The sequence below is a fragment of the Salvelinus alpinus genome, chromosome 14, assembly GCF_045679555.1.
Source record: "Salvelinus alpinus chromosome 14, SLU_Salpinus.1, whole genome shotgun sequence".
NCBI lineage: Eukaryota > Metazoa > Chordata > Actinopteri > Salmoniformes > Salmonidae > Salvelinus > Salvelinus alpinus.
The window spans coordinates 37,783,948-37,795,554 of NC_092099.1; the positions used below are offsets into that span (position 1 = coordinate 37,783,948).

At 42.4% G+C, this 11,607-nt stretch overlaps 1 protein-coding gene across 3 annotated transcripts; it reads left to right on the forward strand.

Annotated features, from left to right (window-relative positions):
• The first annotated feature begins 6,302 nt into the window (after positions 1 to 6,302).
• On the forward strand, positions 6,303 to 10,005 carry LOC139538897 (myb/SANT-like DNA-binding domain-containing protein 4). 3 transcript variants are annotated; one of them, XM_071341456.1, is made up of 11 exons: positions 6,303 to 6,687; positions 6,971 to 7,041; positions 7,129 to 7,305; positions 7,396 to 7,457; positions 7,540 to 7,626; positions 7,714 to 7,755; positions 7,824 to 7,998; positions 8,078 to 8,113; positions 8,212 to 8,766; positions 9,048 to 9,159; positions 9,254 to 10,005. In XM_071341456.1, the coding sequence occupies exons 1-7, from the start codon at positions 6,530 to 6,532 to the stop codon at positions 7,989 to 7,991; spliced, it is 765 nt and encodes a 254-aa protein (XP_071197557.1). In that variant the 5' UTR covers positions 6,303 to 6,529; the 3' UTR covers positions 7,992 to 7,998; positions 8,078 to 8,113; positions 8,212 to 8,766; positions 9,048 to 9,159; positions 9,254 to 10,005. The 3 variants fall into 3 exon arrangements, with proteins under 3 accessions (XP_071197557.1, XP_071197556.1, XP_071197555.1); XM_071341455.1 differs by having other exon boundaries at positions 8,078 to 8,766; XM_071341454.1 differs by having other exon boundaries at positions 7,824 to 8,766.
• Positions 10,006 to 11,607: the final 1,602 nt, after the last annotated feature.

Genomic DNA, 11,607 nt, shown 5'->3' on the forward strand with positions numbered 1-11,607 from the left:
AAAATGTTGATTTTGTGGTTAATTAACCATTTCTTTGTGGATTTTGATAAGTGCTAGGTATTATTGTCTTGCTGGAAGACACACTTTGGACCAAGTGTCAGCCTCCAGACAGAGGAAACCAGGTTTTTGGCTAAAATGTCCTGGCACTTGGTAAAGTTCATGATGCTGTTGTCCTTAACAAGGGCCACAGGACCAGTGCAAGTAAAATAGCCCCAAAACATCAAAGATCCACGACCATATTTTCCCGTAGGCATGAAGTACTTTTCTGCATATGCTTCCGTTTTTCGACACCAAACCGATCACTGGTGTGCATGGCCAAAGAGCTCTATTTTCATGTAATCTAAGCATAGCACCGGTTTCAATCCAAGTGCCAATGCCTGATATGGCAGGTCACATGAAAATAGAGCTCTTTCATACAGTACCTACGGAAAGTTGTTTTTCTCAACAATGGCTCCAGAAATAACAATAACTGAAATAACCAGAAATAACAGCACTAACATCACTTACACCCATAGCCACGGGATGTAGGGGTGTTGAGGGTGCTACAACACCCCCAGATAAATCACAATAAAATAAATATGAATCATTATTATTTATTTGTATTGAAAAAAATACAATTTCCACAAAATTATTGAACTAGGCCTTTATTACTCTTGTATGGTATGAGCCCCCCAGTCGACAGCACCCCCAAACAAAACGTCTTCCCGCGGCCATGCTTACACCTCAACTAATGGCACTGCTTCTGGCTCAAATTGACTGTATTACACTGGTTTCTGCGGCATGGTGGGGTCGAGCTGGGCCACTGCATAGACACATGAAGAGCATGAAAGAGAGCGACAGCCCCTTCTCCTCTCTCCGTCTGCACGGTCAGATGATGGTCACCATCACTTTTCAGCTTCCTTTGTGCGATGTGGCTCTTCACTGTCTTCTTCAGCCAGACATGTTCACCTGATAAAGACCTTGACAATAATGCCAGTATTATCTACACACTCATCTCTCTCTACTGTAAACCTTGGTATTGGTCTGTTTGTTTTCAGACAGAGGGCAGCTGATATTTGGCTCAAAGCCCCCAGCGGGCTGTAAGGACATTGACGTTGTGTGGATGAAGGATGAAACAATCACAGTTGTATATGACATTAACCCTTGTACATTGTTACAATTAGATGTAATGCCGTGCTGTGTTAAAGTGGCAATCATTAGTTGAAATAATAACAAAGCGTACTCCCCCCCCCGCCCCTGTTTCAGTAAAAAGCAATAGGAGCGGGAGAAATGTAACCAATTTTAAATTCATAGACAGAGCTATGGATGCAAGGACTGACCATCCACGATATGAAAATTATAGTGTTAGCCATGTTTTGAGGCTATATACTGTTTGTTTACATTTGCTTTGTTTACAAATATTGGAGTAAAACAAGCTTATATTTGGGGTTCGGATGGGTTACGACAGTTGAACTAAGCTCATGAAGTTCTATTCATCAAGACTCATTGTGTACATTTAATGAATTTACAAGTCCAATAATGGATGTAGCAACTGTAGATTGCCCCTCTACACCCCAAAAACTATATTTTAGTATTTTATCCATTAGTCCACTGTTAATACATCCTAAAAATGTGTTCATGTCTGCAGTCAAGTTTTCAATACAGCACTGTCAGTAGAACTAAATGGTTCTATTACGCATCATATGATGCAAAACACATAATTGAAAGTTATTTGTATTTGTATGTATTTATTATGGATCCCCATTAGCCGCTGCCAAGGCAGCAGCTACTCTTCCTGGGGTCCAGCAAAATGAAGGCAGTTATACCATTTAAAAAACACTACAATAAATTCACAACAAATTTAACAACACATTAAGTGTGTGCCCTCAGGCCCCAACTCTACTACCACATATCTACAACACACAATTAATGTGTATGTGTGTATGTTATCGTGTGTTTGTATGCATGTGTCTGTGCTGCTTCACAGTCCCCATCATTGAAGTTGTGTGGATGTTGTGTGGATAAAACAATCAATCACAGTTGTATATTGACCCTTATACACTGTTACATGAAGATGTCATGTCATGCTGTGTTAAGATAAATAGGGAGTTAAAGGGCTAGCTTCATGGACACATACTGTAAGTCTATCTATCCCAGGACTCAAATCAAATGAAATGTTATTAGTCACATGCGGCGAATACAACAGGTACCTTACAGTGAAATGCTTACTTACGAGCCCCTAACCAACAATGCAGTTAAAATAATATGGATAAGAATAAGAAATTAAAGTAACAAGTAATTAAAGAGCAGCAGTAAAATAACAATAGCGAGACTATATACAGGGGGTACCAGTACAGAGTCAATGTGCAGGGGCACCGGTTAGTTGAGGTAATATGTTCATGTAGGTAGAGTTATTAAAGTGACTATGCATAGATGATAACAACAGAGAGCAGCAGCGGTGTAAAAGAGCGGGAGGTGGGGGGGGGGAAATGCAAATAGTCTGGGTAGCCATTTGATTAGGTGTTCAGGAGTCTTATGGCTTGGGGGTAGAAGCTGTTTAGAAGCCTCTTGGACCTAGACTTGGCGCTCGGGTACCGCTTGCCGTGCGATAGCAGAGAGAACAGTCTATGACTAGGGTGGCTGGAGTCTTTGACAATTTTTAGGGCCTTCCTCTGACACCACCTGGTATAGAGTTCCTGGATGACAGGAAGCTTGGCCCCAGTGATGTACTGGGTCTTTCACACTAATCTCTGTAGTGCCTTGCGGTCGGAGGCTGAGCAGTTGCCATACCAGACAGTGATGCAACCCATCAGGATGCTAAAGATGGTGCAGCTGTAGAACCTTTAGAGGATCTGAGGACCCATGCCAAATCTTTTCAGTCTCCTGAGGGGGAATAGGTTTTGTCGTGCCCTCTTCACGACTGTCTTGGTGTGCTTGTACCATGTTAGTTTGTTGGGGGATGTGGACACCAAGGAACTTGAAGCTCTCAACCTGCTCCACTGCAGCCCCGTCGATGAGAATGGGGGAGTGCTTGGTCCTCTATTTCCTGTAGTCCACCATCATCTCCTTTGTCTTGATCATGTTGAGGGAGAGGTTGTTGTCCTGGCACCACACGGCCAGGTCTCTGACCTCCTCCCTATAGGCTGTCTTGTCGTTGATCAGGCCTACCACTGTTGTGTCATAAGCAAACTTAATAATGGTGTTGGAGTCGTGCCTGGCCGTGACTGAGCACGCACCCCTGAGAGGCCCCTGTGTTGAGGATCAGCGTGGCGGATGTGTGTTACCTACCCTTACCACCTGGGGGCGGTCCGTCAGGAAGTCCAGGATCCAGTTGCAGAGGGACGTGTTAAGTTCCAGGGTCCTTAGCTTATTGATGAGCTTTGAGGGCGCTATGGTGTTGAACGCTGAGCTGTAGTCAATGAATAGCATTCACACATAGGTGTTCCTTTTTTCCAGGTGGGAAAGGGCAGTGTGGAGTGCAATAGAGATTGCATCATCGGTGGATCTGTTGGGGTGGTATGCAAATTTCTATGCAGTCAAGTTATCATCATATTATTCATTGGATTGAATGAATACTATGATGATAATTTGACCTCATAAAACTTTGTCCTATACTTTCCTGGACTATGGTTAATAATCTTCATCTGAGAATATTAAATCACAGTCTGGGTCTGTGAAACTGGTCCATTAAGTAGGCTTTAATGTGAAAATTATTCTTTGAGTCATCATAGAACTATATAAATATTTATTTTAGCAAATATATAATTGGACTGTTTTTCGTTCATGTTTCTGCATTCTGATTTTCATCTACATGTATAGCCTATCTGAGATGCAAACAGGGTACAGTGCATTCGGAAAGTATTCAGACGGCACTCAGTTTTCCACATTTTGTTACGTTACAGCTTTATTCTGAAAATGTTATAATTTTTAAAAATTCCTCATCAATCTACACACAATATCGCATGAAAAAGCGAAAACATGTTTTTTTTTTTTTTTTGCAAATGCATAAGACATTTAAAACAGAAATACCTTATTTACATAAGTATTCAGACCCTTTGCTATGAGACTCGAAATTGAGCTCCGATGCATCCTGTTCCCATTCATCATCCTTCTACAACTTGATTGGAGTCCACCTGTGGTAAATTCAATTGATTGGACATGATTTGGAAAGGCACACACCTGTCGAGATATTGTTCCACAGTTCAGTGCATGTCAGAGCAAAAACCAAGCCATTAGGTCGAAGGAATTGTCTGTAGAACTCCAAGACAGGATTGTGTCGAGACACAGATCTGGGGAAGGGTACCAAAAAATGTCTGCAGCATTGAAGGTCCCCAAGAACACAATGGCCTCCATAGTTCTTAAATGAAAGAAGTTTGGAACCACCAAGACTCTTCCTTGAGCTGGCCTCTCGGCCAAACTGAGCAATCGGGGGAGAAGGGCCTTGGTCAGGGAGATGACCAAGAAGCTGATGGTCACTCTGACAGAGCTCCAGAGTTCCTCTGGAGAGATGGGAGAACTTTCCAGAAGGACAACCATCTCTGCAACATTCCACCAATCAGAGCTTTATTGTAGAGTGGCCAGACGGAAGCTACTCCTCAGTAAAAGCACGAAAGCCCGCTTGGAGTTTGCCAAAATGCACCTAAAGGACTCAGCCCATGAGAAACAAGATTCTCTGGTCTGATGGAACCAAGATTGAACTTTTTGGTCTGAATGTCAATCGTCACGTCTGGAGGAAACTTGGCACCATCCCTACGGTGAAGCATGGGGGTGGCAGCATCATGCTGTGGGGATTTTTTTCAGGAACTGGGAGACTAGCCAGGATCGCGGGAAATATGAACGGAGCAAAGTACAGAGAGATCCTTGATGAAAACCTGCTCCAGAGCACTCAGGACCTCAGACTGGGGCGAAGGTTCACTTTCCAACAGGACAACGACCCTAAGCACACAGCCAAGACAACGCAGGAGTGGCTTTGGGACAAGTCTCTGAATGCCCATGAGTGGCCCAGCCAGAGCCCAGACTTGAACCCAATTGAACATCTCTGGAGAAACCTGAAAATAGCTGTGCAGCTACGCTCTCCATCCAACCTGACAGAGCTTGAGAGGAGAATAATGGTAGAAACTCCCCAAATACATGAGTGCCAAGCTTGTAGCGTCATACCCAAGAAAACTCGAGGCTGTAATTGCTGCCAAAGGTGCTTCAACAAAGTACTGAGTAAAGGGTCTGAATACTTATGTAAATGTCAGAAAAAAAATCAAAATACCGGTGTTTGCTTTGTCATTATGGGGTGTTGTGTGTAGATTGATGGGGGAGAAAAAACTTTAATTTTGGAATAAGGCTGTAATATGGAAAAAGTCAAGGGGTCTGAATACTTTGAGTGCACTGTATGTACCTTGAACATGTTTTCATACCTAAGACCTGTGATATTCCTTTTCGTTTTCTCATCTTTATCGTTCTTCTGTGATATCAGTTTAAGGTAAGACCCAGATGCAGACCGTGTCGAAGTAACAATGTTTATTACAGCAGAGGCATAGGTACAGGACGGCAGGCAGGCTCAGGATTAGGCAGAGTGGTCAGGTGGGCGGGTTCAGGGTCAGGACAGGACAGGCAAGGGTCAAAAACCGGGAGGGCGAGAAAAAGAGAGGCTGGGAAAAGACATGAGCTGACAGGACAAACGCTGGTTAGCTTGACAAACAAGACGAACTGGCAACAGACAAACTGAAAACACAGGTATAAGTACACAGGGGATAATGGGGAAGATGGGTGATACCTGGAGGGGGTGGAGACAAGCACAAAGACAGGTGAAACAGATCAGGGTGTGTGACATGTGGACTATGATATGAGCATAGACTTTACTTAAACAAATATAATCTGTTTAGCAATTATGAAGATAACCATGCATTTTCTTGCTGTAAATTGACCTATATATTCATATATTATACATGATTGTGTGTTTGATTATAAATGTTAACTTGTTAAAAAAATACTTGTATGAAATGTGTGACTTTTATTGTGGAAATTGTTATTTTGGTTCATTTGTAACAAATGTATCTTAAAAAACTTTGTGAAAAGAAGTATGACTTTGTGTGCTCAATAAATAAATAATATAGAAGAGAGCTATGTTGCCAGGGATGTAATCATTAGTCCGAACAGTTTCAAAACTGAACATTTTGCAACTAAAACGAGAGTTTCTATTGGACAATTTCATGTAGGTCACTAGGTCCCTCCCCGTTTCGTTCCGTTTGCTTCCGTTTAAGAAACGTTTCGCAACAGAATCAGTATAATGAATACACCTCTGTATTTTCATTTTGGGCTGATGGAGACTTCAGGGGCCTGTTGCACAAAAGTAGAATTAAGACATCCGGGATAAATGACTCAGCTGAGCTCAATGAAGCCAAAACATGTGCGTCCAGGCTTAATTGGTTGCACAAAGACCAAGCCAGGATGAGCAGACACGGATTCATTAAGCCAGGTGAAACCAATCCTGGATAGGTGCGCGCTCACGGCTCACTCAAATAGACCCCGCCACAGATCACAGATTAACTGATTTACCATGGCAACTAGAGCCGCGTACTTTTCACCGTCGGAAGCACAAATCCTCATGGAGGCATACGAGGAGGTAAAAGATATAATTAAGAAGAAAGGCAACACCGCCACAGTGATAAAGCAAAGAGAAAAAGCGTGGCAAAGTATTGCAGACCGCCTGAATGCGTAAGTAGTGCACAATTACACACTCACCGCTCCGCTGAAACATCACAATTACAATTCAAATATTTAATTCACATCTCCAAAAATGCAGTTGTACTGTAATTATGAAACGGTTAAATTTTTAATTGAAATGCACGGCAGATATGAGTGAAATTGTGTAAAGTAACTCCATCACACTGTATAAAGCTATGATAAATTTTTTGATATTTTTACTGAAAACAAGACAAAAATACCAAGTAATTTTTTGCAGTGTGACTCCATTAAATGTGTGTGTGTGTGTGTGTAGATTAAACATGAACGGGCCAAAACGGACATGGCAGCAGGTCAAAATCAAATACAAGAACATTCTGCAGAATGGTATGGTCCCTGACTAATATTTAACAAAGCACAAGCATATATTGTACCCAGAAGGTGCCTGCTCACACATTGTCTGTACTGTTTTAGCAGTGAAAAAGAATACCCACAGACAAGGCACGGGTGGTGGGTCACCAAAGGCTGACCTTACCCCAGCAGAGGACATGGCCTTGGAGCTAAATAAAGGCAGGCCCGTCTTAGAGGGGATCCCTGGGGGGAAAGAGACGAGCATAGGTTCCTCCCAAGATGCCACCCGCTTCATTCAAGGTATGTCCTTCCATCTCTACATGGGATACAACCACATTCATATTGAATCAATTTGGACTGTCTGACTTTGGTTTACCTATTGCCTTGCAGTGTCTGGCAGCACTGTGTTCCTGTTAGAGCCACCAGCACAAGCACCAGACGATGCTGATCCAGTGAGTACTCCATCAAAGGCATACTGTAGGCCTGGCATGTCTTGTCTACTAGCTTCAATATGAATCCGATTAAATGTGATAGGGTGAAGGCCCCAGTGCAGCAGCAACAGCACATGATGGAGACGATGATGAGGAGGAGACCATCTCTCTGGATTCCAGAAGGCATGAGGTATCATGTTAAGACTGTGAAAGTACTATTTACTCTACAATGGTGAGGAGTCCTCATCAAAATCAAAAAATCTAATTTCTTTTACAGGACCCAGATGCTATACAGTGGGAAAACCAGCCTGGCAACATAGTGCGTATTAATAAAAGGACACCACATCCTGACAAATTCCAGCTGCGCTAATTGTATTGTGTTCACAGAGCTCACAAGCTATCAGAAAGTTGTATGGCAACCACCTCCGGCGCCAAATAGAACTGGCAGACATAGACATTCAGTACAAGAAGAAAAAGATGGAAAATCTTGCACTGGAGTCCGAAATAAAAAAGAGGACAATTAGGAAACTGGACCTTGAAATAAAAAAAACTTGAGAGGGAGGTGAGATATGCCTTCAATGTACACTGTATGCTAACTGTAACACAAATGTATTAATCATTATTTTTCTTTCCTCCCCCAGCTCCAAGAAGATGACACAGCTCAAAATAAAAATTAGGTATATTCTCGTAAAGTCAAGTGAGCCATGACATATGAGCTCTTATTGTGAGCACACAGGACGGTGGCATCTTTCTAAGGTTTTTTTTATTTTCCCAGCAATCAGTACAACCAAGTCATCGTTATAAGGCATCGCCCTCTTTTGCCCACCCCCCCAGCACCAGGTGTGGCCACTAGCCTATATGAAGGCCCAAAATTGTGTGTTCCTTTCTGCTCTGACAATGGCATGCCCATTCGTGCGAGATGTGGTGGATGAAGAAGCACTTGTGCTGAGGAGAGCCTTCAGGCGAGAAAGGGTCTTCAGGGACCGGTTGGACCCACTGGCCTTCCCTGATGACCATCTATATGAAAGATACAGGTTTTCTGCAGATGGCATCAGGTATCTATGCAGACTACTGGGTCCCAGGATTAAGCACCGCACTGCACGGAGCCATGCACTGAGTGTGGAGCAAATGGTTTGTGTGGCCTTGCGCTTTTTTGCTAGTGGAGCCTTCCTGTACTCAGTGGGGGATGCAGAACAGCTGAACAAGGCCACAATTTGCCGCACAATAAGGAGTGTGTGTCTGGCTATCAAAGCATTAGCAGATGTCTTCATCTCCTTCCCTGGCCACAGAAGACTCTGTGACATCAAAGAGGAGTTCTATAGGATTGCAGGTAAGAGGATCTACAAATTACAGGACAACTGTTAACACATAGTAGGATACTCATTACTTTGTGTGACAGGTTTCCCCAATGTCATTGGTGCAGTGGACTGCACACACATAAGGATAAAAGCCCCCTCAGGTGCCCATGAGGCCGATTTTGTGAATAGGAAATCCTTTCACAGCATTAATGTTCAGGTGAACATAACTTTTTGATATTGTCCATTGACGAACACTCTGCATTGCCAGTGATGTGCATTGATTGGTGTAATATTCCTCATCTTATGATTTCAGATGGTCTGCAATGCTGACTGTGTGATCAGCAATGTTGTGGCAAAATGGCCTGGCTCAGTCCATGACTCCAGAATCTTTCGGGCCTCTGAAATCTATCAGTGCCTATCACAAGGTAAGCCACACAACCCCTATTTATAACCATCATGGCTGTGTCAAGAATATCACTGTGTTTATGAGGTAGTAATGATGAGATTTTGTGTTGACAGGTGAATTCTCTGGTGTGTTGCTGGGAGACAGGGGGTATGGCTGCCAGCCTTTTCTCCTGACACCTTTCACAGACCCCCAGGAAGCACAGCAGGCCTACAACCATGCCCATGCCAGGACCAGGGCCAGAGTTGAAATGACCTTTGGCCTCCTGAAGGCACGCTTTCACTGCCTTCACAAATTAAGGGTCAGCCCTGTTAGGGCATGTGATATTACTGTGGCTTGTGCTGTCCTCCACAATGTGGCCTGCCTGAGGAAGGAGAGGGCCCCCAGAGTGCCACCAGCCATGGACTGGGACAATCCGGCAATCTTCCCTGATGACGACAGTGGTCGGCTGCTGAGGGACCAATATGTGTTGAATTATTTTAGTTAGTATGTGTGCTTTCAATTTTGGTTAAATATGTCCTGCGGTGGCAGAGTAATTTGAGTTTTTTTGGGTTCGTTTTTTGACGAATTTGGCCTCTTATGATGTTTGTGCGGTATACTGTGTGTAATACAAGGCTGCAGGGAGGCTACTGCATCCATTCATTTGTCTGTTCAGTTGATGTGTATGGATTTGTCCTGCATTTATTTTAGTGTGCAGACATGCAGGGTGTGTTATATACAGACCTTTGAATGTGTATGTATCATTTTGTATAATATGCTTGGATTCTGTGCTTTCCATCTTGTAGAGTCACTGTGACTTCAGTTTCGAAAGGAGCTGATGGTTTACCTGCTTTGTTTTGTCCTTATTCAATAAAGGAACATAATGTTACACATTGTGTTTTTATATTCATATGGAATGTGTATTTGTTTATATGACAGAGTACTAGGGCCACACTGAAGAAAAAGGATAAAGTCATAAATTTATGAGGCTGGTTCTTTCTGCAGAAAAGCTACATATTGTTTTTACAGTTTTGATACTTATGACAATGTGATACTTAATATTCTGGCACATCAGCATGTCTTTGTTTATGAAACCATACTGAAGTACAATTTCACGAAATGCCCCACATCTGTCATTTTAACAACTGTCCTCCTTTAAAACAACTGGTTACAATATTATGACTTGTGTTTTTTTCCCCTCTGTGGCCCTAATATTCTATCATTTTATATATAGCCTTATAGTCTATGGGAAACTGTAAATTATCTAATGATAGCAACATCATCTAAAAATCATTTTTTTATCCGAAATCATTGAAATTAATGATCACAAACGTTTAAATAATAACAGTGGGTCTAGTTATATGTGATAATGTATAGTGAGCAGTGAAATAACTATTGGTTTCCATTTGTGGTGACTGCTGACTGACATTAGGGATGAGATTAAATAGATCCTGGAATTTAGCCTGGTCTGGAGCAGGCTAGCTCCACAGAATAAATCTCCATGGTAATTTATACCATAACATATCCTCCTGCCCCCTATCCATCTTTAGTGCAACCGGATTACGGATCAATTGAGCCAGGATCACCAAGATATCCTGGCTTAATCCCTTATCCTAGTTTTGTGCAACAGGCCCCAGGTTAACAATAGATCTTAGTGACATGGAGAACTACACAGTAGGTCTATTTGCTTCTGTGTTAAACAGCACATAAAGACGTTTCCACCGCAATTTCTCGCATAATTGATTTAACTACACAAAAAGATCCCACCATGTCGAACAAACAAATTATCTGTCTGCATTTCCTATTTCGTCATGATTTTTTTTTTTTTTTTTTACATGGTATGATTTTAAAGCTGTGGATGATTAGAGCAGGGTTTTTTTCTGGATCGGAAAGGGGCCTAGGTGGTGGGCGTGACACAGGGCTTGGCAATGGGCTGACTGGTCTATGCATGCACAATTCTGTCTTGGCCCTGGGCAAGAACATTTGAGGTCCTCTAGAAAATGTTGCAGTTTTAATGCCAATTTCCAGCAATTCTGCACATTTGCAATGGAGCTGAGAGAGAATTTTGGCAGTTTTCACGTTAATTTCCCCCAATTCTACAGATTTTGACATGGCTAATGCGGTGTTCTTATGCTTAAGCATAACACAATCATTGGGGGCATGATTGTCTAGCTTTTATTTTGGTGATTTTAATTTCTCTTATTTTTATAAGCTATTATTTAAACAATATATAGGACCATTATATTTTCTACACTCGAAATAATTCACCCCGTGACCCACCTGGACCCCTGCAACGACCCACAAGTGTGTCCCGACCCACAGTTTGGAAACCACTGGGCTAATAATCGAGGATTTGAGGAGATAGTAAAAACTGTTTAAACGTTCTTATATGACTGAATATTATTGGTCTCGAATGGAATTTCATTTGCATAGACTTACCCCCACGTAGGAATCCACGCCCCCTAACACTCACTCAAAGCTCCTCAACGCA

Excerpts from the sequence above, each read along its gene's own strand:
- LOC139538897 (XM_071341454.1), top strand. The coding sequence starts at position 6,530 with ATGGCAACTAGAGCCGCGTACTTTTCACCGTCGGAAGCACAAATCCTC. Across the intron at positions 7,042-7,128 it reads CAAGAACATTCTGCAGAATG|CAGTGAAAAAGAATACCCAC; the intron begins GTATGGTCCCTG and ends GTACTGTTTTAG. Across the intron at positions 7,756-7,823 it reads AAAACCAGCCTGGCAACATA|AGCTCACAAGCTATCAGAAA; the intron begins GTGCGTATTAAT and ends TTGTGTTCACAG.